We start from the raw sequence: 27,707 nt of genomic DNA on the forward strand, positions 1-27,707 counted from the left end.
AGCAAGATATGCATGATATATTTAATGCCATCTTCAGTAGATAGTAAGATTAAATGGTTGCTTTAATGCCATCTTCAGTAAGATATGCATGATATATTTATTGCTATCTTCAGTAGATAGCACGATATGCTTGATGCCTTAAAGCCATAATGTACGATTTCCATGAAGCTTTAATTTTGTTATTTTCTACCAAACTTATTGAAATTAGTAATAACTCTCAGGTTTTCTGGTCCATTTTAAGCCAAAATGATGAGGTAAAGTGACAGAAACACTACGGGCTATTTTGACCGTTTACGTGGAGTTCTATGGGGGACTATATATCAAATTATATCAAAATTGCTCTTTTGACGTACCGTACAAACACAACGGATTTGACTGATTCCTTTTATGTGGAAGTTGAGATATGTGTATACATTACACGTATGCCAAAAATTCAAGTTTGAAAACAAATATCCAATTTCATACAATGAGATTATACAATCATGACAATGATCATTATGGATCTAAATGCTACCTTCAGTAGATACGAGTAGTAACATATTATAATGTTGGCTTAAAAAATATTTTTTTAAACCGTAGTGATTTATAATATAGTGCGCTACTCACCGGCATAATGCCTAGACGTTGATCCACAAGCCTTAGCACATCTTACAGATTAGTGTGCGGGTTTCAACGCGACAATTATAATTGTCTAGTGGAATTTCAAGCCAACTCAATTTTCATACGAGAGCGTACTAACCATCGCCAGGATTCGGACCCGCAACCTCTCGCACCATTATGATAGTCGATCGGGACGATTGAGCTAACTTGACTGCAATCGATTGAGCTATTAACTTGACTTTTCGCTATCTTCAGCATTGTTCAGTAGATAGAAATATGATGGCACACGTACTATAAAAATGGAGGCGAAACAATTAACGATGGTTCCAGTTGATATTAATGTGCTATTCTATCTTTTTCAATTCTGATCGCTTCACTCTATATTTCTTGTGATTAGTTAATTTAATGGCTTAATATTGTTGGATTTTTTCTTTCTTGACTTCTCCGTATATAAATACTGATTTTTATTGAAATTCTGAAGTACAAATAAAGGACAATTTTTGATTGTTTCTAAAAAGGCAGTAAAATACTGTAGCATATTTACACTCGATTCTTCTGACCAATTTAAATGAAAAGTTGAGCTATTGTTGAAAACGTACCTGTCAATTGTCCTAACAAACTCTACACGCACTGTCGAAAGTTTGCGGAAAACTAAAAATGCGATGAAAATGTTGCAGAATATGCAGCACACTATAATGTTCCTGGTATAAGTGATTGATGATGTTGTAATGTTTTACAGCATTTCATTGTTATTAAAATATTTGAAATGTTGGTTGACAAATTAGCTGTTATTAATTATTACTGTAATATTAACATTATTATTTTGCGAGTGCGAGTAATTTGGCAATATAAGCGCCATAACTCGCAATAAATACGTAATGTAATAAATCGCTTTACTGATGTCAAATAAGTAAGTTGAATTCCAATAATGAACACATCACGCAACGGCAGAAAGAGGGATATAATGCACGTCAGAAAAACATGATAGCAAAAACCGAACAATAGAACCATGCAATATAGACATGATAGAAATAGTCACGAGAAGAGCCGGGAGTATAATGCAAAATCAAGAATTAAAATCAAATCATAAAGAAAACGACGCATTCCATGAAAAGTTTGCACCAACACTATTATGAAACAAAATTAAAGTCGCTATTAGCATGATTAGTAATCCTCGAGAACGCGTAAAAATATTTGACATTTGCAGGAGAAGCTTTTAATAAAAGGATAAGTCTATACAATTTCAAGTTATTTTTATTTTCAAATGGAAAGTTAACAAAAAGATGCTGAAAATATAACGCTTTTCAATTGCATGTTTCAGTAAGGGCCGGTGTAATACATAAAGAAACCTCTAACATTGACTGAAATGTCACATTGGATTTGCATCAGGCTGTTCCGTTTAAAATACACTACCCCCTGTGAAAGATTTTGGGAATGTCTTAAATGGGTAGTATGACTTCAATGGAATTGACATATTAAGCATTTCTAGAAAGATTCAACCTGAAGATTCAACCTGAATCTCCACTGAGGGATGGTGCGTTTAAAATATATTTATTCATTTATTTATTTATTTATTTATTTATTTATTTATTTATTTATTTATTTATTTATTTATTTATTTATTTATTTATTTATTTATTTATTTATTTATGTATGTATTTATGTATTTATTTAACTACGTTACAGTGTTATCGGTCATTGACAAGCTCGGACTTTAAGCTTTTAGAAAAAAAAACGTTTAATAATTAATTTTATGCAAATTAGCTCATGAATAATTAATGAGCTCATAGCCAAATAGGATGGTAAAAATATGTTGATTTATGCATATTTATACACACTGCCGTGTTTCTACAAAAAGAAATCCGAGCTAATTTGGACTATATATTTTAAATGGACATTTTTGGGCTATACAGGGTGTCCCAGAATGATCTATACCGGGAAAGATGGAATTTTTTAGGTATGAAGGGCATGTTAAATGGCCATATTGTTTTACATTTTAAGTTTTACATATATTTACCTTTCTCAGATTTTTTAGATTTTAAAAATTGGACGTTTCTAGTAGAAGTTATAGAAGATTGCGTAAAAATGGTGAATTCTAAGTTTTGACAACGCAACCTATTTTGAAAATCTGTAACATTACTAACCGTTCAGCACAAAGTTATTTGGAAAAAGTTATGCAGGTATTTTAGTTGTGCCCTGTTCATATTTCCACTAAATAGCCGATATCTATTTATTATTTATGACGTTACGAAGCTATCATTATATGGAATTAAGGACTTGCGGCCTAATCCCATTCTCTCTTTGGCGGTAGTTTTAGTTATTGTGGTGTGAGGTCCATGTCATTTGAAATGCTTGCAGAGGTCGAATGGTTGTGGTACAGAAAAGATGGCTCCTCAATTTATTGTACAGCAGCGTGGATTTCTTTCAAAAACTTACTGGCAAACCGGCAGCTACGTTGAGACGCAAAAAGAATCATTAGACGATTTCCGCGAGCACGCGTTCCATTCAAAGGAGCGATAGTGTATAACGTAAAGAAGTTTGACGAGCACAGAACTGTCAGAGATCGGCAGAGTGAAGCTTCAGGTGCTCGTAAGACTGTAAGAACTAGAACGGAAAGTTGCAGCTGTCCGGCAAGCTTTAAGGCGCAACCCCAACAGTAGTTGTCGCCGAAATGCTGTGCCAAACATCCCACGTTCTTTATTTAATCGTATCGTGCCATTTTCAAGGGTATGCGAGTCGTTTGCGCTGAAAATGAAAAGCAGGGTTTTCATCGATTTTACATTATTGCATGCCACGCCAAAACAAATAAAGATAGCGTGCTGAAATTAACAGAATAAGTAGGAAACATATCCAGCAATATAACGCAGGTATCAACAATAGATACACTGCCCGTCTTCTATTTTTAGTTATTTTTGCAAACACGGTACAAATCATTCTGGGACACCCTGTAGTAGGGCAAAATTTGGCCTACAAATGGTTAAAATATGCAAGTTTCCAACATTTTAAACCATTTTATGATGTGTAAATTGTAGTTATATTAGGAAAAAGGGTTTTTGTTGATAGAGAAATGATACATTATCAATTATCAAAACTGTTCAAAAGATAAGACCTATTTGTGCAAATATATATTTTTATTATTTTACATATGGCACGAAATTGATGGGGGGATAGAATATAGGGTTAAATGATGATATTTTCTCTGGTGTACCAATATGTAATCGAGCAGTTCAAATTTGTACACATCTGTATTTAGAGCGAACGATGTGATACAGTTCTTAGAGTGTTTATTGTTGACATTTTTGTCTGAAATGATCGCAAATTGTTTTGTGCCTTTTTTTTTTTTTTGGCCTTATAATGTACTAATTCCATTTGAAATTTGTACTCTCCCTGTGGAAGGTATTTTCTAAATCTTATACGGATGTATTTTAAATAAATAGCCTTTTAGGCCACTTTCAATCTTATCACTCGCCGTGTATTTCCTTATTTAGCAAATCGCATGTTGTCATTGAAGAGACGCGGTGAATATTTACGAACTTTCTTTTGCGTTAGAAAGCGTAAGAGAAAACGGCAAGTAAATAAACAGTGGAATTCCGAAGAATGAAATCCGTTAAGAATAAGATTTGCAAAAAAGCAGACAAATATTTTTTTAAATGAGGAAAGAATATTACACATCATGCACTTGTAAGAAATGTCAGCGACCTGGTCGCACACGACCAGAGAGTTAAGAAGACACGGACAAAAGAAAGAAACACGAATGATATGACAAAACGCTATTATATTCCGCAAACAATATAAAGAGAGAGAGACGTGCTTGGGAAAAAATAACTTTTCGGTTTGTCAAAATTTATTGGAAAGTTATGTGACAAAAGAAGTTCAGCAAAGGAAATTTGATATCAAAATTATACCAAGTTTACGGTAACTCATAATAGAATATTAATAGCATGACTTGTACATGGAAGAAGGTTAAATCGAGAAATGAATCTTTAATGTCGCTCCCTCTTGTTGGCAAATAAATATAAACTGAAATGAGTATTGCGTTTCGTATTTAACTATATATATATATATATATGAGTATTTCATGCGAAATTTGACAAAAATATAAATAGTTTCTTTTTCCCATATGCTTCAAAAGCCTTTATACGTAAATGTTGGTCACGTTTATTAATAAACATGGTACATTTATCATGTGTATTGGTGTTTGAATAATATCCCAATAATATTTGGAACTTATAAGCAAAATGGAACGAAGCCACATTTATAGTTTTTCCTCAATTTGAGGCGGAACAATGTGGAAATAAATACACTACAAAAATATTGAGTAAAAAGGTCACAACTCAACAGTTGAGTAAAAAAATTGAGTAACAAATTACTCAACATTGAGATCATATACCGTAGGTCACAACTCAACAAATGAGTAAACAATTACTCAACATGAGTTCAATGCTGAGTAATTTTTTACTTGTTGAGTTTTGACCTATATGAGCTCAATGGTGAGTAATGTTTTACATAACTGTTGAGTTGTGACCTTTTTACTCAATGTTGAGTAAAATATTTTTTGCAGTGTATATAACATCTGACGTGATTTGTGTGTTTGTTATTAACATGATGAATAAGAAAGCAATGGTACTGGTGATGTTACTTCTGATGAAGATTCCTACCGACAAGGATAGACGTAAGACGTAAGACGCAATAACATGAATAACATCAAAAAAACACGTTTGTCTCTTTCAAAACTAATTCCCGAATTGTACCTTGACAGACTTGAAGACAATGTTCTGTATTCAAAATTCAACGAACACATAAAATAATTCACTAATAATATATCCTTGCCCTTCACCTTGTTCAAGAAAGCGATTAAAAGCGCGTCACTGCTTCTGTATATTTACCCATTGCAATTTGTGCAATTTCTCTTTTTTTAGCAAGGAAATTGTAGATTTATGCACACACGGCCTGGTTTAAAGAAAAAGTCATCAGATTGTTTGCTGCCAAGACCGCGTAGAAATGAGCTCATTTCGACTTCAGATTATCCCCGATAACAGCAATTTAAATGTCGTAGGCGAAGTTAATAAAACATGCTTATTATCTACCAGCACACAATCCTGTCAATTTTAATTAACAAACCTTACATTATAGGAAACATGCGCCGTTAAATCTAACTAAAATTTGGATTTTTGCTGATGTTATGACTTACATTCTGTGAACTGCATCAACTCAAAAATGTGCGGAAGTGATATACAAATACTTCACACGGTTATAACAATGAAGCACCAAGATACGGAAAACGTACGCTGTTTTCATCATTGCCGGGTGCATGGCTCGTATATTAAATAGGGCGTCAAAATGATTGTGATATACTCAATCGTTTCTGTCACTGTGATATAGGTTTTCTTCCTGAACTACGCGTTATTAAGTGACGGTTAATAGTATTTCCTGAGGTATTTGTACTTCCGATTTCAAAATACATCGGAAATGCTTTTCTGAGTAAAGAAAAGGAACACATATTTATGTCAAATCTACAAGTCACAAGTTATTCGTAGCGCTAATTGGCGTAAAGGTAAAAATGTGAGTGCGGTTCGGTTTTGTGATCATTGGTATTCTGTGGTGGATTTTACACAGATGTGTTTTACAAACTTTGCAAAAGTTTTCAGATCAGAATTCTGGGCGCTGAACCATGGTTGGACTAGACAGTTCGACTTTGGAGAATCAACTGTTTTACAGATGATTCCCCAAAGCAGAACAGCAGTAATTTTTATGGCATTTGTATTTCTTATAGCCATATGAAATTCAGTAGTTTTAATAGTCTAATGTACGTAGTTTGACGTAGTTTATATGTTTGTTGTTAATAAGAGCTAGTGATAATAATATCATTGTTTTAAATGAACAGTTGTCTCTTTCAAACTAATTCCCAAATTGTACGTTGTCACACGTACACTTGAAGACAATACTGCATTCAAAATTCAACCAACACAATAAAGAGTTCAATATCAATATTGCCTTGTCCTTGTTCAAGAAAGCGATCAAGTGAGCTCAAGTGCGCGTTCATTATTTCACGATTCTGCTTCTGTATTAACCCATTGCAATTTGTATTACTTTATAACTGTAGCTTTATGTACACATGGGGTAAGTATAAAGTATGTGCTGCCAAGACCGCGTAGATATGAGCTCATTGTCTTTGATAAAAGCAATTAAATCATTGTATACGCAGTTAAGAAAACATGCTTATTAGTACTAGCACCCAACCCTGTCAATTTTAATCATTGAAACTTCATGCCCCATTAAATCTGACTAAAATTAGGATTTTTTACTGATGATATAATTATGGAGTACATTCTGTGAATTCCATCAACGTAAAAATGGGCGGAAGTTACAAACACAATGGAGTATCAAGATACAGAAAACGTACGCTGTTTTCATCATTGCCGGGTGCATGGCTCGTATATTAAAGAGTATGTCAAAATGATTGTGAAAATCGTTTCTGTCACTGACGTTATATGTGATGTGATCAAGGAAAAACAGTAGGAAGTCGGAAATATTGATTTTGAGATTTAGCTCAACAAAAGAAGTATTTCCCTTTGTTTTCCTATTTTTTTGACCAAATTTGGGCAACTTTGTAATTTGACCCTAATATAAACTTTGACCTTGGAGTTATTTTATGGGATTCCAAAATGCCTAATTTGGCAACGAATTTGTCCTAATAGGTGACCCACGAGGAGAATATAATTATGCCAAATTATTCTGTTGTTTGTATCAGCTTTGACTCCAGAATTGATTAACCTGCAGGACTATACGGTTACTAGTATTTCCTGTGTATTATATTAGCTGAGACTAATATACATGTATATTAGTCTCAGATATTACTGTTACGAGCCGTAATGACTCAAGGCCAAAATCACATTTTAACCCAATCCACACGAATGCACAACAAAAATACACTGTTTGATTAAGTTAACAAAATCTAAGTCTTTAATTAAAAGTAAAAATTGATTAGTTCATGAACAACAAATGCACATACAATATAATCACACTTTTAAATGATCACTATACTTAACCAGCAGTTCTGGTCCCGGGTTCTGGTACAATGTTCTGGCTGGCTGATGTATATATATGTCTATCCTAATTGTTTGCTTATCCTGCGAAAATCACTGTTCAGCGAAGTCCATTGTACACTTGCATTTATATATCCTTTGCATATAAAATCCTCGCACAGAAATGGTGCTTCTTTCTCCAAACACCTTACTCCTTGTGCAGTTCTCCAAACACTTAACTCCTTGCGAAGTTCTCCAAACACTTAACTCCTTGCGCAGTTCTCCAAAATATGGTGTTTATTTCACCAATCACTTTCTTTTTCCAGGAAGCAGGCTTCTTTCTGCACTGCTCCACTTTGTTGAAAGATGTGTTGTTTTATGAACCAGACTCCAGCAAGTCTTTCATACGCTCAAAATCTCCTTCGTTGCTGTATTAAAATATCACATTATTGGCTATATAAACTGGTCCTCTTTTTGAAGCACAAAAACGACGACCAACACATAATAGAGAGTCTACAATCTCTCTTCATATTCTGGCAAGAGCAAACTAAATTGCTTTCACCTTTATTGTCATAATCTATAAATAGACAATTTTGTCACATTGTCACAAAAACTAGCATTAGGTAAGGCACTTGAGCAATCTGGGCGTTCCCAATATTAATTTATAAACATTAACCTTTCTCATTACATCACTTCCTGGGATTTTCCCAACATAATGTCATATCCACATATACAATATCGGGGATTGCCCTAACAATCCAAAATTAGAATATGATCCAATTTGTTTTGATCAACTTGATGAATGAGAAGGGACCATCACTCATAAAATATCTCTTAATGTTTGCAAACAGAGAAAATAATCAAATTAAATTATTCAGGGCACACCACAGTACTTCCGATTCCAAGATGCATTAAGAAACTTTTTTGAATAAAGAAATGCATGGGACGTATATTTATTTATGTCAAATCAAACAAGTTCATTCGAAGAGTAGTGCCAGTGCCAATTAGCTAAAAATGTGAGTGTGGTTCGGGTTTGTGATAATAGGGTGGATTTTACACACAGGTGTTTACGAACTTGGCAGAAGTTTTCGATGATGATTCTGTACATTCTACCCTCGATATTTAAAGTCACTCTGTGGAAAATAAGTCTGTACAATAGATAATAAACTAAATGATCAGAATATTACACATGCACATGTGGCAAGAGCTAAGACCAGGACAAAAGAAACAACATGAATAATATGACAAAACACTATTATACGAGGGTCATTCAAAAAGTTCTACCTCCATCGTCACACCTCTGTTATCTTACGTGCCAGAAAATTGAAATTACCAATAGTTATACTTTTAAATCTTGGTTACAAAATAAAATAATAAAAATTTGGTTGATACAGATTTGGTACGTCGGAAACGGTCTAAAAAGAAAAGCTAATTTTAATTGAAAAGGTTGCCCACATCTATGTGGAAATCATTACAGATTTATTTCTGAAAATGAATATATTGCTTTATTCTGTTCAAATATTATAATCAATGTCTAATGCTTGTAGATGGTATAACTTTACTGGGTATCGTGTCTTTTGCACAACAAATCCGATACATGCTCAGAATAGCTTTCATATTGACCCTTTTCCATAGGTTGTTGACTTCGATCGGGTGAGTATACTTGTTGGTACAAGTCGTATTAATTGGTTCACAAGTTAAAATGAAATAAATCGTTAGCATAGTTTGTAAGTATATTCAAGGTTATTACCCAACTGTTTTATTTTATTTCCACGTCAAGATGCATCCATTTCTTAAAATAAGGACGTAATTAAGAATTACCCTTAAACGTGATATAGTCGAAATCTGGTAAATGTCAATAACATTTGTGAGTTTGTTGAACCCTTCGATATTTTCTTCTCATATAAAACATGTTTTAAATTTGTTTTGAAGTCCCAAGACATGTCAGGGAGCTCAAATAGGAACAAATGTTTACCCCGAGCAGGGCTTGAAATAAGGATTTCAGATCCAGGAGCAATTTTGGGTGTTTTTGTGTAAATATTGCCCCTGGTTTATACAAATACACACAGTTCTGTTTCAGAACCAGGGGCATTTTGCCTTTTAGCAGGGTAAATTTGCTCCTTGCTCTTGCTTATTTCAAGCCCTGGCCCCGAGTAAGCAGTTGGACAACCGCGTCTTAGAAACATTTTTATGGAGATAAGCTATACAATATGATACTTAATTACTAAACTATTGGCGTCAGTTTTTAACCGTTCCCGACATACCAAATCTGTATTCGCTTTAACCAACATATCTAAACAACCAAAAAATCGCATTTTAATCAAATAACATTTGTTTTGTAGCCGAGAGTTGAGAGTATAATCATAGGTAATTTCAATATCCTGGCACGTAAGATAACAGATATATGATGATGGAGGTAGAACTTTTTGAATGACCCTCGTATATTTCTCACAAAGAATGACAGACGTGCATGGGGCAAATAACTTCCAAGTTTGTCATTAAAAAGTTCTATACGAACGATGACAAAAGAGGTTCAGTAGTCATGGTAGTCATCACAAATCGATATCAAAATAAAAAGTTGATTTTTTAAAATATCAAAAATGCCTTTTTTCATATGCTTGAATAGCCTTTGTATAGGTAAATACTATTAATTTTTATTATGGTACATTTATCATGTTTACCGGTGTTTTTTATTATTATTATTCAATCATCTTTATTAACCAAAAGAAGAAGATCTGAATTGTTCTTATTTTTTTCTCTCCTTTACTATAGTGTTAGTTTGTGTGAACTTCACTTCTTCATACGATGAAAAACATACAAACTCAAGAACAACTGAGATCCATACCGCTCTCAGGCAAGGGGAAAAACAATTACAAACAGCAAATACAAAAAACAATAAGGTAATACATCATGGCGGGAAGAAAACAGTTAAATGACTTCTTGGACATTCCATTTTAGCCCATGTCTGCAATTACAGATTGAATAGGATGTCATGAGAATAGATTTGGATATTTAATATTTCAATTCTTTGAACTTGATAGGTTGTTTTGACAACGATTCCAAATTCAACGAGCACAAGAAATATTTCACCAATATAGTTTTGTCCAATAAAGCGATTAAGTAACCATGGATTATTTTACAATTCTGCTTATTTACCAAGTGGAATTGGTATAATTTTTCTTCTTTTAGCGAGGATATTGTAGTTTTATGCACACACGGGGTAAATAAAAAGCCATCACATTATTTGCTGCCAAGACCGCGTGGGTATACATGATGTGAGCTCATTTCGACTTTAAACTATCTTTGATTAAAACAATTTAATGGTTGAATACGAAGTTAATTGTCCCGTCAATTTTAATTAACAAAACTTTGCATTGTCGGAATCATGCGCCATTAAATCGGGCTAAAATTAGGATTTTTACTGATGTTATGGTTTATTTTCTGTGAACTGCATCGACTCGAGAATGTGCGGAAGTTATGTACAAACACTTCAAACAGCGCGTTAACAATGAAGCACCAAGATATGGAAAACGTACACTGTTTTCATCATTGGCGAGTGCATGGCTCGTATATTAAATAGCGCGTTGAAATTATTGTGATTTACTCAATCGTTTCTGTCACTGTGATTATGATATGGGTTTTCTACCTGAACTACATACGGTTAGTATTAGTTTTGCCAAATAATACATAACTAAATCCCAATCATTTAGTTATTTCTAACTGGCAATAAAAGTCATATTTTAACATTTTTGCAATTTGCGGAAAAATGGGACAAAAACATGTAATTTTGCATGTTTTCTTACAATTGTAGCCACAAAATTCTAAGACTTGGCACAAGTCTAAGCATTCAAAATCTTGAGTATAGACTAAGAATTAGCTCAGAATGTAAATATTTTATGTTATTTTTGATATTGCTTATGAAAAACATTAGAAAATATGTTTTCCAAAAATTAGAATGCATAACTTGAAATCAGTCTTTGTACAAGTCTTCCGGCTTGATTGTCACAGGATATGAAAAACACCCTAAATACGCATGTTTATGGCCCTTATTTCCAAAAGTGGACCCAAACTTATGTTATGACTTTCATTGCCAGTTAGAACTAAATAATGGATTAGGATTTAGCTATGTTTCATTTGGCAAAACAGAATAATATTAATCCAAAAACATTAGCGCTGTATTTTTTTTGGAATCTAGGGATATATATTGTACGTTGTTCCGATTCCGTGATCCCCATAACAAGGTTGTCTGCATTAACGGAACAGCAAGCCTATTAAGGGGCCTAGTCAAATCTTCATGTTCATCCCATGAGTAGTGTGGTTGGTGAAATTGTTTACGAACTTTATAGAAAGTTTTTAGATGATGATTCTATACATTCTACTCTCGATATTTAATGTCACTCTGTGGAAAACAGGTCTAGCAAGTGGGTCGGGAAGTGGGGACGTGGGTGTTTGTCCGGGGTGTTTGTGCGGCAAATCCATGCCGCAAACCATAAACCCACATACTCGCATACAGCTTGGTCAAATCAACAAAATGATATTATTATTAGGCCCCCTAAGTGGCATAGGTAAAATGAAAAGCAAAGGGTTGACACAACCTTTACAGCCAGCCTTGTTTCCAATAAATTAAGTCACCTTTGTTTCTCCTTACTTAATCGATTGAGGTTGTAGTAACCAGAAACTATCGGGTATACTGCCAAATTGAAGGTGTTGATTTTTTTGGTGTGTTTTTTTAAATCATAAAAATAAGCGATCGTTCACCATTAATTACATTATAATCAATTTAATTTTCAAAACATGTTTACTTTCGAACTTTAACCAATTAGTTTAAAGCGCACTTTCAAATCAAGTATAGACATTCAAATCTACCCACCCGGGAATTTTGTTATAGTCAGGAAAATAAAAAGCAGAGAACGAAACAGAAAACAACGCATTAACTAATGGAACCAAGCTGACTAAAATAAATTGGAAATAAATTCATCATTGAGATTGAAACGAAAATCACAACTGAAGCAGGGGTGGGTTTCTATTGAATGACCCAAGTGAACTATACAATACATGAGAGTGGATACCTGATAGGTCATGTTTCTTTATGTTTTGTCTTTCACACTAAACCTCGCGTTGATACCAATAATGCTATTAATGATAGTAATAGGCACTTAAAGCATGTTTCGTTTATCACAATTTGTGCCAATAAAATACTACAGGGATGAAAAACAAAAAGAGTCCTCCCTAAGAACTAACTCCCTCACGTTTGCATTCTTTATTGGATGCCTGCAAATTATTATTCTAATTCGCCCGAGACACGGTGTGTGCATTAAGAAAAGCATTAATTTATCATCTGCCGTTTACATTTGCAAATTTAGTTTTGTTCACAACTTTATCAGAGCGGCACATAACCACGTTGCGTTCTACAATTCCGTTAAGGGCTCGAATAGCAACGTTTACACAGTATTTTTGTGGGAAATGAGAGCACATCAGACATATCGAATTAATTGTTTTTTTAAATTCGCGATATAATACAAATTTTATGGCAAATTATTAAAAATTGAAATTTTTGATATCTAACAGTCTTCGAAGTAAAATTTATAAATCCAATGATTACCTAAAGCGTATATAGCTGAGAGGGAAAAAGCCGACGAAAATTTTGACTTTTCGTATTAACGATAGACTTTTTTTCCCCAAAAAAAGACCTAAAAATTTAGGTCTTTTGGGGGAAAAATGCGTATCTTCAATACGAAAGGTCACGTTTTCAAATGCTACATACACTTTAGTAGATTTATAAATTCTACTTCGAGGACTGTTAAATATGAAAAATAAAAAGGTATCAATTTTTAATCATTTGCCATAAAATGTGTAGGCCTATTACATTGCGAATTTCAAAAAATCAAAATTATTTGATATCAGAAGGACATTCCTCGTATTCAAAATGCAATTCGATATGTCTAATGTGCTCTAATGTTCCACAATAAATACTGTCCAAACGTTCATACCCCACCCCATAAAAAGTGCAATATTTAAAAAAAAAATGATTTTACTGTGACTTTTATACTCAATTTTCTAAATGTTAATTCAAATTGTATATTTTTGTATGTTTCTTATCATGTGCAATTTTTTGCTTAAATATTTAATTCTGATTGTTTTTATGTGTGTATTTTTATATATATATAGGCCTATATATGGTAATTTATTGTATTTAATTTAGCCCACGGGCCACGAATTTGCAATAAGATAATATCAATCAATCAGTTACCCTTACTTTATACTTCACTCTCCACATAATGGTAAATTTCTGAATACATGTATGTATTCTGTGATATTTTTAATAGCCTAACACCAAATGGTTTCTGTTGCAATTTAACATGTTTGTCCTAGCTTTAAATACCGATTTGATTGGACTAATTCGTTAATATCATCATTTATAATGAGACGGATGCTATGTTGGTGATCTAACCCAAACCTGTAATTACTGCAATCTAAACTATCGCCCGATTTTCACGAGCATTATGTGTCATTTTCTGCACTTAAATATCACGTGATATATACCTGCCTGCACTCATTCTATTGCCAATCATCTACCCCAGATCCTAAAGATGAATTTGCACTTGAACGCTGAGCGACGAGCCCCAGATTTTTGACCAATCAATTTTCAAAACAGAAAAAAGCGCGCTACCTTATTGGTTGAAAAGCAATCGCTCGTCACTCAACCATTGAGTATAAACATGATAAATCTAGTTTAAAAAAAGAACAGCTTCTAAAAATGCTCCCTTTCTTGTCACAAGATCATGTTAATTTGCCATTAAGAAAGGAACGAAAGAAATCTGCGTCCAATTATGATAAATTATAATAAAGAAGGGCTTTTGTGTGTACACCTTTAATAACTGAATGTTAATATATTGTTCGCTGTACTTACATTTTTGATCAGGTCAAAGACCCAGCAAACACACGTTTTACAGAAAAGGTTTAAATGTTGGGTTATATACAACGTTTTAATAACATTAATAAATCATTTTTGAAAACGTTCTAAAACGTTGTAAGAGAATGTTATTTAACTGTTGACAAAATATTTTGTAAAAATGTTTGCCCAAAATATTTTACAATAACGTTTTAAAAACGTATTCATGATCTATTATAAATGTTATTAAAACGTTTTACATAAACGTTTTAAGAACTTTGTATTTGATGGGGATGGGCATTTTCGATCAATTTTAGTGTGTCAGGGATACAGACAATTGTTTACTAAATAAGCATCACATGTAGTTATAAAACACATAAATAAAATTGTCTAAAACTGACATGTATTCTCGAAGTTATATTTACCTTCAAATTTAGTACTGAATAGTCTGTGCAAAATATTATTGTTATGCACGATTGTCCCTTATACATAGAATTAACGTTATCATTGAAAACGATCATGATACATTAAATCAATTTATATTATTCAAACCAAATTGATTTAACCCTCCCATTATTAATGACATTTCCGTTATATTCGTATTCGTTTGACAATCTTTACGCAGAACTTGTCTATAAAAAGTACACATTCATTACAAACGTGTTACCCACATAATTTGGAGTAGGGTGCTTTGATTTCGTACGTGCTCTAGAAACCACGAGGCTTTGAGGCTTTGTCTCATCTAATTACCCACAATGCATTGAGATTTCAATTTATCAAATACAAACATACCAACACACGACTCCTATCATATAGAGCATTATTTTAGGCCAACAGTAATATTTCAGGCAAACCTGGCACTAATTGAAACCCACGATTAAAACAACGGTGATTCTCTTAGCAAATTAGTGGGCAACATCGCTTACAGGCAACTATAACGGATTTTCGTCATCTTAGTACGATCCTCGGGAATGTATAATAACACAAGGTGAAGGAAATGACGTCGAATTTATCAGTTGTCTTTGTAAGTGTTTGATGTTAGAATAATGCAACGTGGATATTCAAATCTGTAAGCAAATTTACACATTAGGAGAATGGTCAGATGACTTCTCGAAATCAACACCAGGACCGGGCACCAGGATCAACACAGATTCCACTCCAAATAGAAACAAACTGACACCGCGGTGGAGAAACACCATACAAAACCATCAGTATAATTTCACATGTGTTGCATCATTCTGCCAAACATTACTCGGTGGTCACTCGATAGTGGACCCAACAAATAACTTAATAATATATTCTTGATCCTTCACACAGCTCAAAGAGTTAGCCATGATTTGCTATGGATAAGTTCTGTAGGCCATAGGGCCTAGTACTTAATGTCTTTATTGGGCGTATTATCGTGTGTCAACCATGAGGTGGAAAGACTCTATTGATAAACCAAGCCAAGCAGTTCAAATACCTGGGTAGTCTGCCACGGACATCATAAGTACCAGAGTTGGCATGGCAAACGAGACATTCAACTGATTCAATATGATAATACAAATGAAAGGCGGACATAGATAAGGGCAAAACCTGGCACGGTAAAGGAGACATTCAACAATTCAACAACAAGAAAGTTACAAAAGCCTGACAAGGCGGACATTATAAAGAATTAGATAATTATAATAAGTCAGTAGTTGGGATTATCCATGACCTTGTATGGATCTGATCATCTGAGGTATGGACATTGCAGAACAAGAATGCGAGGAGACCGGAAACTGTTGGAAAGTGGGTGTCATGGGTGTGGAGAAGATTGGAAGAATGGATAAAGTCAGATTGAAAAACAAAGAGACAAATGGGGACGAGATATAAAAATGATGTGGGGAAGAGAGAGGCAGGCCTCGGTCAATAGTAATTACTATACCAGTACCACCAGGAGCAGAAAGAAGAGGAAGAATTGGACAAGGGATACGGACCATTGCGGACCAATAGAAAAACGTTGATGGTATTGATGACTGAGACGTGATTGAAGGAAGGATGGAAGGGAATAGACCAAAAGGAAGAAAGAAAATAGAAATGACTGATGAACTAAAGGGACATGCAGTTGTATGCGTGGAGTTATAAAGCGAAGAGTAAATGAACAAAAGTTAACTAGCCTATATTGGACGTCATATAGCTTTCTATCGATTCTCCTGCATGTGATATGCACATGAATAGATGTGAATGTATCAATCGAGTGTCTAATTTTTTGTAATCTCGGTGGACATATTTCGATGGTCATATAATTTCACAGGGAAAAGATTATTTCGAAAACTAAATCACAGTTTCAAATGTAGTTGTTCGACTTCTCTCCTCGTGAATATTGCACTTCGAAATTTAAAAACTTCTTTTGCATACTTTGATCCAGGTAGCTTCAAACCTGATATTCTGTGGTCACACGATTATGTAACAATTTTTTAAACTGAAATTAAAATCGAAACTGCTTTTTACAAATTTTAAGTTTGTAACAAAGGGTACAGACAAAGATATCGGTAATGATGCCAGTCAAGAGCTTAGGCAGGATAATGGGAAACCACGTGACCAATACCAAAACCAATCCTGAAACTCATAATTGGAAACGATCGATTGTCATCCAAAATCGTTGAAAAGACCCTAAGCTGAATGGTGTTGCTTAGCTTAAGATAATTGTACAATTCTATTTAATACCAAATTTAAAGAAAGTTCATTGGTATTTTACTCGATATTAGGCCTACTTGTATTATACAGTGTAGTATAGTTCCACTTCATGTAATTATACATGAAATGTAGGGTAAGGGCTAGGGTTAGAATTAGGATGGGGTTAGGGTTAGGATTAGCATTCAGGGGCGGATCCAGGAATTTTCAACAGAGGGGGCGCCGAGCCACCGTCGCTGCGCCGAGGCTCGGCGCCCACACAAAGTCAGGCGCCGCTCTGCAAAAACTAGAGGGGGCGCGCACCGAGTGCGCCCCCTCTAAATCCGCCCCTGGCTGGATTATGGTAAGGATTAGAGGGTTAAGGTTAGGATTACCTCAGGCTTTCTTACACGAAATATTACATTATTACAATATTTCATGGAAATGTACGTTTGTGTTGTTTTTCCAGTGGGTGGTTTTTAACCTAGAAATTAACGTAAATAAATGTATGTTTAAAAAAAAAGCAAAAAAAAAAAGCAAATCTCGTGTTTCTTTTAAGCATGAGCGTGAGAAAGTAATAATATCAGAGATTATTGAACTCAATTAAGTAATGCGAATCATGATGGAAATGCATTGTTTCCTGCAGTAGGTGGGTGGATTTCGACCTAGAAATTAACATAAATAAATGTATGTTTTAAAAAAAGAAAACCAACAAATCTTGTGTTTCCTTTGTGGATTGAACTGACAAACGCATATGTTGGTCAAGATGGACAAGACCTGGTAAAACTAAAATACAGCAATTATAAATTCTTACTCAGAACTCGCAGTCATCTTACCAGCGTGTAGTGCACTAAAACGCTCATAAAGTGCTCAAATGTGACCTGCCACCACGAAATGAGCGAAAAGTCGCAATTTGGTAGTTTCGAAACGCCCTGGCTACGGGCCTGGCTACTGCGTTGGTGGTGACTTGGTGGTGTAGGCCTATGTAGCCTATCCTTCTTGAATGGCCCATTGTGCACCCATTCACAAAGGACATACAGACAATACTTCTGGCTTGAACAGGTGCGCGCAAATAAAGCCATTAACTCAGTCAGTCTTGATGTCTCGAAACTACCAACTTGCGACTTTATACTCATTTCATTGTGGCAGGTCATATATGACTCGGGCTAATCGTACGAACATCCCTTGCGCTCACAAATTGACCTATACCAGGCTACTACCTTACTCAGGGATAGAGTGGTCCAACCCACAAACTTTGAGGGTGGGGGTTGGTGATCGAGGCCCAGTAAATACATAATAGATTTGCGAGGGCGCACTCAAATTATAAAAATAGCGATAACTACATAAGATTCAGAATTGTTGGTACTTCTTTGGTATCACTGGATAGAGGAGATGTACAATAGCTAGCCATTGTACCAAATAACACAGCACCGGGTCAGTTGTATTTGTTCCAACTTTCAATTTTCATATCTAACCTATTCTGCACTGATTTGACAATAAATAAGTGATTTGAGGCATAATGATACCTACATCCTGACTCTGGATATGTTTAAACCTCATTTTGTATTTAGGTTTTTAAGCCACCTACATGGAACAAATTTGGCTTTTTTAGCACAGCGGCCTTATCACAAATAAATAATTGTAATAACATTGCACACCAATCAGTAAAGCATATTATAATCATGTGATGGCTGGTAGCCAACTGAAAACATGCTTAGAAAAAAGGCTAAAAAATTCCTGGCTGCCATTGTCTCATTACAAGATTAGATGGGCTAAATAATTCTTGTCATGTGGGGCAGGATTAGAAAAAGGCATACAAACGAGGGTATGAGATATCAGGAATTATTTCCTGGCCTCACAGGGTTGGTGGGCTACAATAGCTATTCAAAACACAGGTATGTAAGGGATAAACTGTGCATATGAGATTTGGGTTCAAGAGCCATTATAGTTCACTGCGTGAACAAAAATAGGCTAAACAATAAATGACGGATCCTTATTATAAATTTTCGGTATTGAAGAAAGACCACAAGAGGAAAAGTAGAGAAAAGACATTCATCACGCCTCAAATCTCAGGACGCCATTTACACAGACATTAACGTGTTTTTTCTTCAAATTTGCCCCAGTTTACTAGTATCTTGTCTGGCCCATGGTGAAATTTGACTATTCCAGGTGAAATCCATGTCCCCTATGGGAGACATGACCTTAATCTTCCACACAGGGAGTGCGAATTTCAAATGGGGTTACCTGAATGGGTGACTCTATTTGGAATCTACACTCCCTGTGTGAGAGATTTAGATCATGTCTTCCATAGGGTGTGTATGGATTTCAACTGGAATAACCCATCGTTATGCCTACATTACCATGTGTGTATAGGCCTATATTTCATTTATCGACATGATACACTGATATTGTAGTCTGGTAGTTATCAGAAGAGAGGCCATCCTATCCCAGACAATCCAACGATATTGGAATCATTATAAGTTATAAATTGTCGAACTTTTGTGGCACAATTCATATATTTTTTTCTTGCTATTGCATAAAATTTCTTTTCAAGTATAGTTGGTGTTTCAAAATATTGCTCTTTGCTCTTTGTATTATTTCTTCAAAGTAAAAGTAACTCTTTGTAATTGTCATTGCAATATCGCCAAGGTAAATCAGAAACATGTGTTTGTGGACTTTTGGAAATAAGCTCTTCATATACCATTTGCATGGTCGATACTAACAATAGGGAGTTATCATTGATTAGGAGCGAATTGGAAAGTCAACTCTATTTTGTAACTGGCGATTAGTGGTGTGATAGCAGATACACGTGATTCGATACAGGGAGTATTGGTTTCTATTGGTTAGTTTCCCGCCTGTACTAAAATCATTATTCACCTGGTGATGACGCTGTGTAATGTCCTGGCAACTTTATGCTCATTTTTTTTGGAGCAGGTGATTGTGTGTTGAAGCTTTCTGGCTCTCAACCCTCGATATATAGATAAACGGTTCAGAAGAGACCATTCCTCGGGGTCTCAACCTCAAACCAACTAACGTACCAGTCATTATTTCTGGTATTCTCTTTCTCACCCTTTATCCAATACGTATAATATCATAGTTGGGATATGCATGCAATCTTATTAACGTTGCACATTCCTCTTTGTTTCTTTCAGAAATCGTTGAACAGTGTGTTGAAGTACTCCAAGAGCTTAAGTTAAGTGATCAGACAGGGCAACATGCGTGTTGAATGGGCAGGAAACCTCTATTCGTTGTTGTTATTATTTATCAGTGTACTAGCAAGCGTACAACGAGGATTTGCTGCGTGCGGTAAGAAAATCATACGGACTAGTTTAGGATAACAAACTTGTCTTGCTCAGATCACACAACCTTGCTGTGAGAGTTTTCCAGATCATATCTTAGGGCACCGACGCTTAATTCTTGTTGAGATTTTCAGAGGATGGAACTTTCTATTTGCACGTGAAATTTACCCTAAAGCAAATGAGCTCATGTGCGCCATTAGGCGAATCTTTACGGTATATTGATTTTCACTGTCAGACATGCCCCCATTTATTTTGACCCGAACAGATGAGGCAAAACAAATAGAATAGTAACTTAACACCAGCACATTATGGTCACCAATGCGTGTCACTCTATAAACCGTGACTGAGGTCGGTCCTTTTGATGTGTCATTCCCTTCCCGCACGCCATGGACATACATAGCTATTGTAATAATTAAACAATGTACTCCGTTGTTTTATTCAAAATCATTATTTTATTAACCGGGGCAGCGTAACCCCCGTGGCTACAGGTCGGTGATCTTCCGCGTGGCATGCGAGGGGCCCGAGGTTCGAATCCCTGGGGTACCAAGTGACTTCTTTCTGCATCTTCTCTCCTATTTTGTTTCTTCTTTCCCTTCAGATAGTAAAAAACTTTGTGTTTAGATTTTCAATTTCTACAATCGTATAAATTAATTTCCATCATGCAGTTATACTTGGGTCACGTTTGCGGTTAACGTTGTATGTAGGGACTTTTTATCTGCGTCATCGGGATTATGTTATTCGGATGCGGATTTTGAACACAATTATCGTGTACATTTTTGAAATTAATTATAATTTCTGCTTTATTTCAGAAGATCTTGAAGGTGCTATGCGACAGTGCGGACAAAGGCAATGTAAGCATATAAGACAAAAAATAAATGACCTTTTAAGGCGACGAAAAAAAAGAAAACCCTGTTCTACGGGCCCAACCGACCCAGATTTTGAACAAATTGGGGAAAAAAATTTCCTGTACAAATGAATGCCGACCCAAATTTCGGAAATAAAAATATTTTCTCAAATTGCAAATTATTTACAGATTTTGGTGATTTTTGGGGTCATTTCAACAAAAAGAAAAAAAAAAAAAGGAAAAGAAAAAAAGGCCGACCAACCGACCCTACTTGAAAGGTCCGTCCGCCCGTAGAACAGGGTTTTTTCGTCGCCTTACATTGATTTGTCAAGAGTGCAAGAAGGCCCTATCTAGAGATCTACAAAAGCTGCCAGTCATGTGTCATCTTTTCAGACATATTATCAGAATTGTATGATTAAAAGTCGAGTGTTAACTTTTTATGAGTTAGAGTTAGAGTTGGAGTTAGAGGTAGAGTTACATTTTTTTCAATATGACATCATGCAACAAACTTTAAAATGCAACTCTAACTCCAACTTGTAACTCTAACTCTAAATTGAACTCTAAAATGCAACTCTAACTCTAACTTGCAACTCTAACTCTAAATCGAACTCTAAATTGTAACTCTAAAACCAACTCGAACTCTAACTCGAACTCATAAAATGCATTTACTCTTAAAAGTCATCCAACATGTTCAATACTTTATCATGTTTATAGGGTAACTTCTCGATATCTGTTTACCCCACCCCCACACACAAACAACCTTGTCACCGATTACGTAATGTGAAATTGAATTATTGCTGTATAATGTTCAGTCATCTGTAGCATTTTGAAATAATATGTTTAAGCAGTGGGTGCATGAATATAATAAAATATTGAATCCCGCGGTATTTATTTTTTATAAATATTGTCTAGAGTTCAGAAATTTGGGATCTGAATGATAAGAAATCTAGAAATGTATATGCCAGTAACCATGGGAACATACGTAAAGAGCATATAATCATTATAAGAGGTTTTCGTGTAGAAAAATAAAGGCACGGTTTAATATTGCAAAATAATATTGATAATAATAACAACGCTATTTTCTCAACTTGAACTGACCCAAGCCGGCGTAGTAATTGATATTGTAGAAATTGAAAACTTAATCTATGGATACATACTCCCGGGAGTTTAAACAATACTATCATTAGTTGTCCTAAGGTCGCCGCACTCATTCAAATATCATATTTTGAATTAAGATAATTATTAGTTGAACGAATTTTGAGATTGACATTTAATGTGATGATGATAAATTTACTGTGATTGAATCAATTTCTTTGTGTTTACTCTTGACATTTTGAATCGGAGCTTTTCCAATACTTTCTGTTGAGCGTGTGCATATAATGAAATTATATTGCCACCGGAGATGAACTTGATTTTGATACTTATAGTTCTAATTTCTCGTGTTTAAAAAAACACAAGGGGGTAATTGTTCGCTCTCGGACAGTAAATTTACAGAGATCGAAGCCCACTTTAATACGAATTATTATTAAACCTGTATAGTTGTAGCTATCTAACTATAATCCGTAGATGTTGCAAACTATACATTTTCTAATCCTAGGGAAAAAGCCACACATAGAAACAACAGATGTGGAAATAAGATTATACTGACCATTAGATACCAGTTGTAGTCCTACTAATTCATGGCATATTGGATGGCCTAGGGGAAAGTTATTCCATACTTGCAAGACTATCCATGCCTTCAAGGTGAAATAAAGCTACTCATGTTACCGTCTGCCCATGGTCTGACCTGATGTCAGATCTTCCCAGGGAAAGATGACATTCCAATTTTCCCCTTTATCAAAACCGGTGGCATACATTTGAACATGAACACAATCGGAACATTTTCAAACACTATACGGCCCCGATTAGGGCCTACCCCATGTGGCTTTTTATAGTGGAATTTTAACATGCTGCTCTGATACAAGGCCTACTGTACACCAATATCGCTTTATTATCACATTTTCCATTTCAAAACCTCCAACTCACATAAGACGGGGCTAGCTAAATGCCATAATTTGACAAACCAGTTGCTCGCAGAGAGTCCAGGTTTATATTATGCTACCGTAAAATTAAGGGCTGGGGTATGAACGTTTGGACAGTATTTATTGTGGGACATTAGAGCACATCAGACATATCAATTGCATTCTGAATACGAAGAATGTCATTCTGATATCAAATAATTTTGATTTTTGAAATTCGCAATTTAATACACATTTTATGGCAAATCATTAAAATTGATATTTTTGATATTTAACAGTACTTGAAGTAAACTTAATAAATCTGATGATTTATACTTAAAGTATATGTAGGTGGGATGAAAAGCCGACGATCAATTGAAAATTTTGACCTTTCGTATTGAAGATATGGATTTTTTCCCAAAACACCAAAAAAGTTAGGTCTTTTGGGAAAAAATCCATATCTTCAATATGAAAGGTCAAAATTTTCAATTGACCGTCGGCTTTTCCTCCCTGCTACATACACTTTAAGAATATGTCATTAGATTTATATCATTTACTTCGAGGACTGTTATATATCAAAAATTTGAAAAATATTGAATTTTTATAATTTGTCATAAAATTTGTATTATATTGTGATTTTCAAAAAATGAAAATTATTTGATATCAGAAAGACATGCTTCGTATTCAGAATGCAATTGATAGGTCTGAGGTGCTCTCATGTCCCATTAAAAATACTGTCGAAACGCAATAAACGCTCATTTTAGATCCCTTAAGCAAGTTATTACGATTTCTTTAGATTCTAATGTAATTGTTTTCTTTTTCAATATTAGCAGAGGCAGCGAGAGGAAGATGTTTTCGTACATTTGACTGTGAAGATGCGCTCAGACGTGAGTGACTAAGGCACACTAATTGTATTTTTTAACTGGAATTTTGAAACTAATATTAAATCAGTATTATCTTACCTACTGTTGGAGGAATAAACAACAAATATTAAAACGAACTTGTATACAAAGTTACAACAATTATGATAAATATTATGACTGTTTTTTGGAGTCGTTTACCTAAGCTTGAGATTACCATATACAGCGCGCAACGTTTTGAGTGATGGTTAACCGGGTGCTGGAAAACGTCCACTGTAACACCGGTCCGTGTATAATAACGGTCCAGTCTGTTGATGTTATACTCTAGTATAAGATGTGTATGGCAAGCTAAATACCCAATAATTTGAAGGGAAAAAACAGGTTGCTCGCAGAGAATCTAGGTTTAGGCCTATCGATCAAAAAACTTGGATTCACAATCGAAAAACCTGAATTCTCGAAACTTGGTATTTCTAGGTTTTTCCATTTAAACACTTGGTTTTTCTATCGATAAACCAGCTTTCTCGGTTAAAAAACCTGGATTCTCGATCAAGAAACCTGGATTATCGCCGATATACCAAGTTTCGAGATACCAGGTTTTTCGATTGTTGAAACCTGGTTTCACGGCGACACTCCAGGTTTCTCGATGGAGAATCAAAGTTTCGATCGAGAAACCTGGATTCTCGGCAAGAAACCTGATTTATACCCACCTGACGTTGAAAAAATCACGTTGAAATCACGTTGAAATTTCGACGTCGAAATCACGTTGTATTTGCAAATGAACTTCAATGACTTCAACCTCCTTAATTTTCTCATTGAAAGTTCGTTGCAATCAGGTTGAAGTTTCAACGTTGTATCAACGTTGAAACTTCAACCTGATTTCAACTAACCTCTAGGTTGAAATCAGGTTAGGTTGAAACTTCGACGTTGTATCAACGTTGATTCAACGTCGAAAATCTAAACCAGGATTTGCGACTTATTGGGCATTTAACTTGCCATAGACGTGTATGGATTTAAAATGATCACGTGATTCTTTTGCGAATTTGTGTTTCCCGCTCAATCAATTCCTAAAATATGTCAAAATATAATATTTTTGCAACAGTCCGTTTAAAAAACAAAATGTTTTTATATAATGAGACAACGATCGAACGCTCATAAATAGTAACAAGAAGGTAAATGTGTAAAATTCGCATCTGCTTTAATTCCATTATTCTCCATATTTTCTTCTCCCTCGTTCTTGTTCTCCATTTCTTGCTATGTCTCTATCGCTGCGTTATGTATGTGGTGTTTGTCTGTCTGTCTGTGTGTCTGACTGTCCGTCTATATTTCTCTTTTCATTCAGGGCTTTCATCAGGGATGGGAAAACGTGGTTCTTTTAATCAGTATTATCATCAACGATCATCGAAAAGGAATGACGATGTTTTACAGTTGGTACGTATGGCTATAATGTCAGTACTTATTCAATATGATAAAACTTCTTTGGTACCTTGATTTATTCACTTATCTGTCCGATGTTACGATATATTGTTACGAGCCGCAATGACTCAAGGCCAAAATCACTTTTTACCTAAATTCACTCCAATGCACAACAACAATACACTGTTTGATTAAGTTAACAGAATCTAAGTCTTTAATTGAAAGCAAAATATGATAGGTACATGACAACAAATGCACATACAATATAATCACACAATCACAATTGGTAACTAATCGGTACTTAACCAGCAATCTTCTTCTTGGTAATCATAGAGTTCTATTGCAATGTTCTGGACGGCTGATGTATAGCTCCTTGTTTGCTTATCCTGCGAAAATCACTGTTCAGCGAAGTCCATTGTACACTTGCATTGCATTTATAAATCCTTTGCGTATAAAATCCTCGCACAGAAATGGTGCTGCTTTCTCCAAACACTTAACTCCTTGCACCGTTCTCCAAACACTTAACTCCTTGCACAGTTCTCCAAAAATGGTGCTTCTTTCACCAATCACTCTTTCGGCACTGCTCCACTTTATTGACAGATGTGTTGTTTTATAAACCAGACTCCAGCAAGTCAACTGAAGATCTTAAATCCTTTGGGGAGGAGGAGTAGGGCCTACCTTCATATACTCTAGTACTCAAAATCAGATTGATATGGTTCAATGCATAGTTACCGCGTGAACGTTGTAGTGCAAGGAGATATAGTCAACAATTGTATTCATCCATTGCTAGTTAATCCGATTATTACGTCACTTCGACAGCGAATAGCTTGTATATTAAAGTAGCGTTATTTAATTTATTTTACCAACAGTTTGTCAAAGTTATATGGTATCAATATTTCTTAAGTAACTTATATTAATTGTTTTGTTTTTTTTCTGACACAGAATCAACACACCATTGATAATCTCCTAGACGAATTTTCTACACTCGCTGAAACAAATAAACAGCTTCCTTTCGACGTAAGTTTACATTCAATCTTAGGTTGCGATTTCAATGTACGCCGTGATGGTACGCGTACGCACGTCCAACCGAGGCCGGTCGAGTGCAGATACGTCGGAACACGCTTTTCAATACGGAATAAATGCTAACCTCATCGTGACATCATCCAAGCAGCAAAGTTCATTTCCCATTAAAAAATCGTTATCCGACGGTTCTGCAGTCGACTATTTAATTCTGATGGAGCGAGGTCTCTTATTTAGCTGGTATTCAATAATATTTTGCTCGTACGAAATGAACGTGCAGAAGAAGCAGAAAATGCTTGGCCGGGTTACAATATATTTAATAGAATCAAAGATATTGAACATACGAATGAAAGTCTAACTATTATTTATTAATATGATCCATTATTTTGTCATAAATCAATAAAATAAAGCTACAATGAGGTGTGAAAAATTGACATATATACTCTAAATTATACTCTAAATTCCTAAGATTCAAAGTGTAATCTATTCGTTTGCGAAGAGGGACAAATATAAGCTTAGATTGTAAATTCTTAATCTAATATATTAAAAATGAGCTAATCTGAATTAGATTACCATTTTTCAATCTAATAGATTGAAATTCAAATCCTAGAATGACTTTTTAATCTTATTTAGGATTAGTTTTGAATTACCGTCAATTTTAATCCAAAATTAATCCATGCTAAGATTAAAAAATCAATATGGATTTGAATTTTAATCTAATTTAGATTAGTTTAATTTAAATTTATTCGATTAAGAATTTTTAATGTCATCACAATCAAATAGATTAACTTTTTAATCTTACGAATTTAGAGATATGCACGCACATTGTCTCTTGATTTGCACATGAGATCTCCCCGTATAACAAAAGAGGTTGCGATTTATCGTTGACACAATCTCCCCGTCTAACGCACGCACGACGTTGAAATGATTTTAGACAGATTGCGATTTCCAAACGTAGTATCGAACGCCCGTGCAATCTATTCAAAATCCCGTCACAGGAGAGTGATTTTGAATAGATTCCACTGTCTTTCGATACGTACATTTGGAAATCGCAATCTCTATTATGCAATGTGACTATTTATTCCCACGAAAAAGTACAATTTTGATAATAACGTCATTGTAT

General features: G+C 34.8%; 1 protein-coding gene across 4 annotated transcripts in view; it reads left to right on the top strand.

The window, feature by feature from the left end:
• LOC140158930 (uncharacterized) overlaps positions 1-27,707 on the top strand; it is a 33,800-nt gene that overhangs the window by 727 nt on the left and 5,366 nt on the right. Inside the window, exons 2-6 of one of the 4 annotated variants that reach the window (XM_072182208.1) lie at positions 20,304-20,457; positions 21,260-21,301; positions 24,122-24,178; positions 25,503-25,579; positions 26,507-26,581. In XM_072182208.1, coding sequence (XP_072038309.1) covers positions 20,367-20,457; positions 21,260-21,301; positions 24,122-24,178; positions 25,503-25,579; positions 26,507-26,581 — 342 coding nt within the window. In that variant the 5' untranslated portion in view covers positions 20,304-20,366. Of the gene's footprint in view, positions 1-20,303; positions 20,458-21,259; positions 21,302-24,121; positions 24,179-25,490; positions 25,580-26,506; positions 26,582-27,707 lie in introns of all 4 variants that reach the window. The other 3 variants (XM_072182209.1, XM_072182206.1, XM_072182207.1) reach the window with 3 other exon arrangements.

This window comes from Amphiura filiformis, chromosome 8, assembly GCF_039555335.1.
Source record: "Amphiura filiformis chromosome 8, Afil_fr2py, whole genome shotgun sequence".
In the NCBI taxonomy this organism is placed as follows: Eukaryota; Metazoa; Echinodermata; class Ophiuroidea; order Amphilepidida; family Amphiuridae; genus Amphiura; species Amphiura filiformis.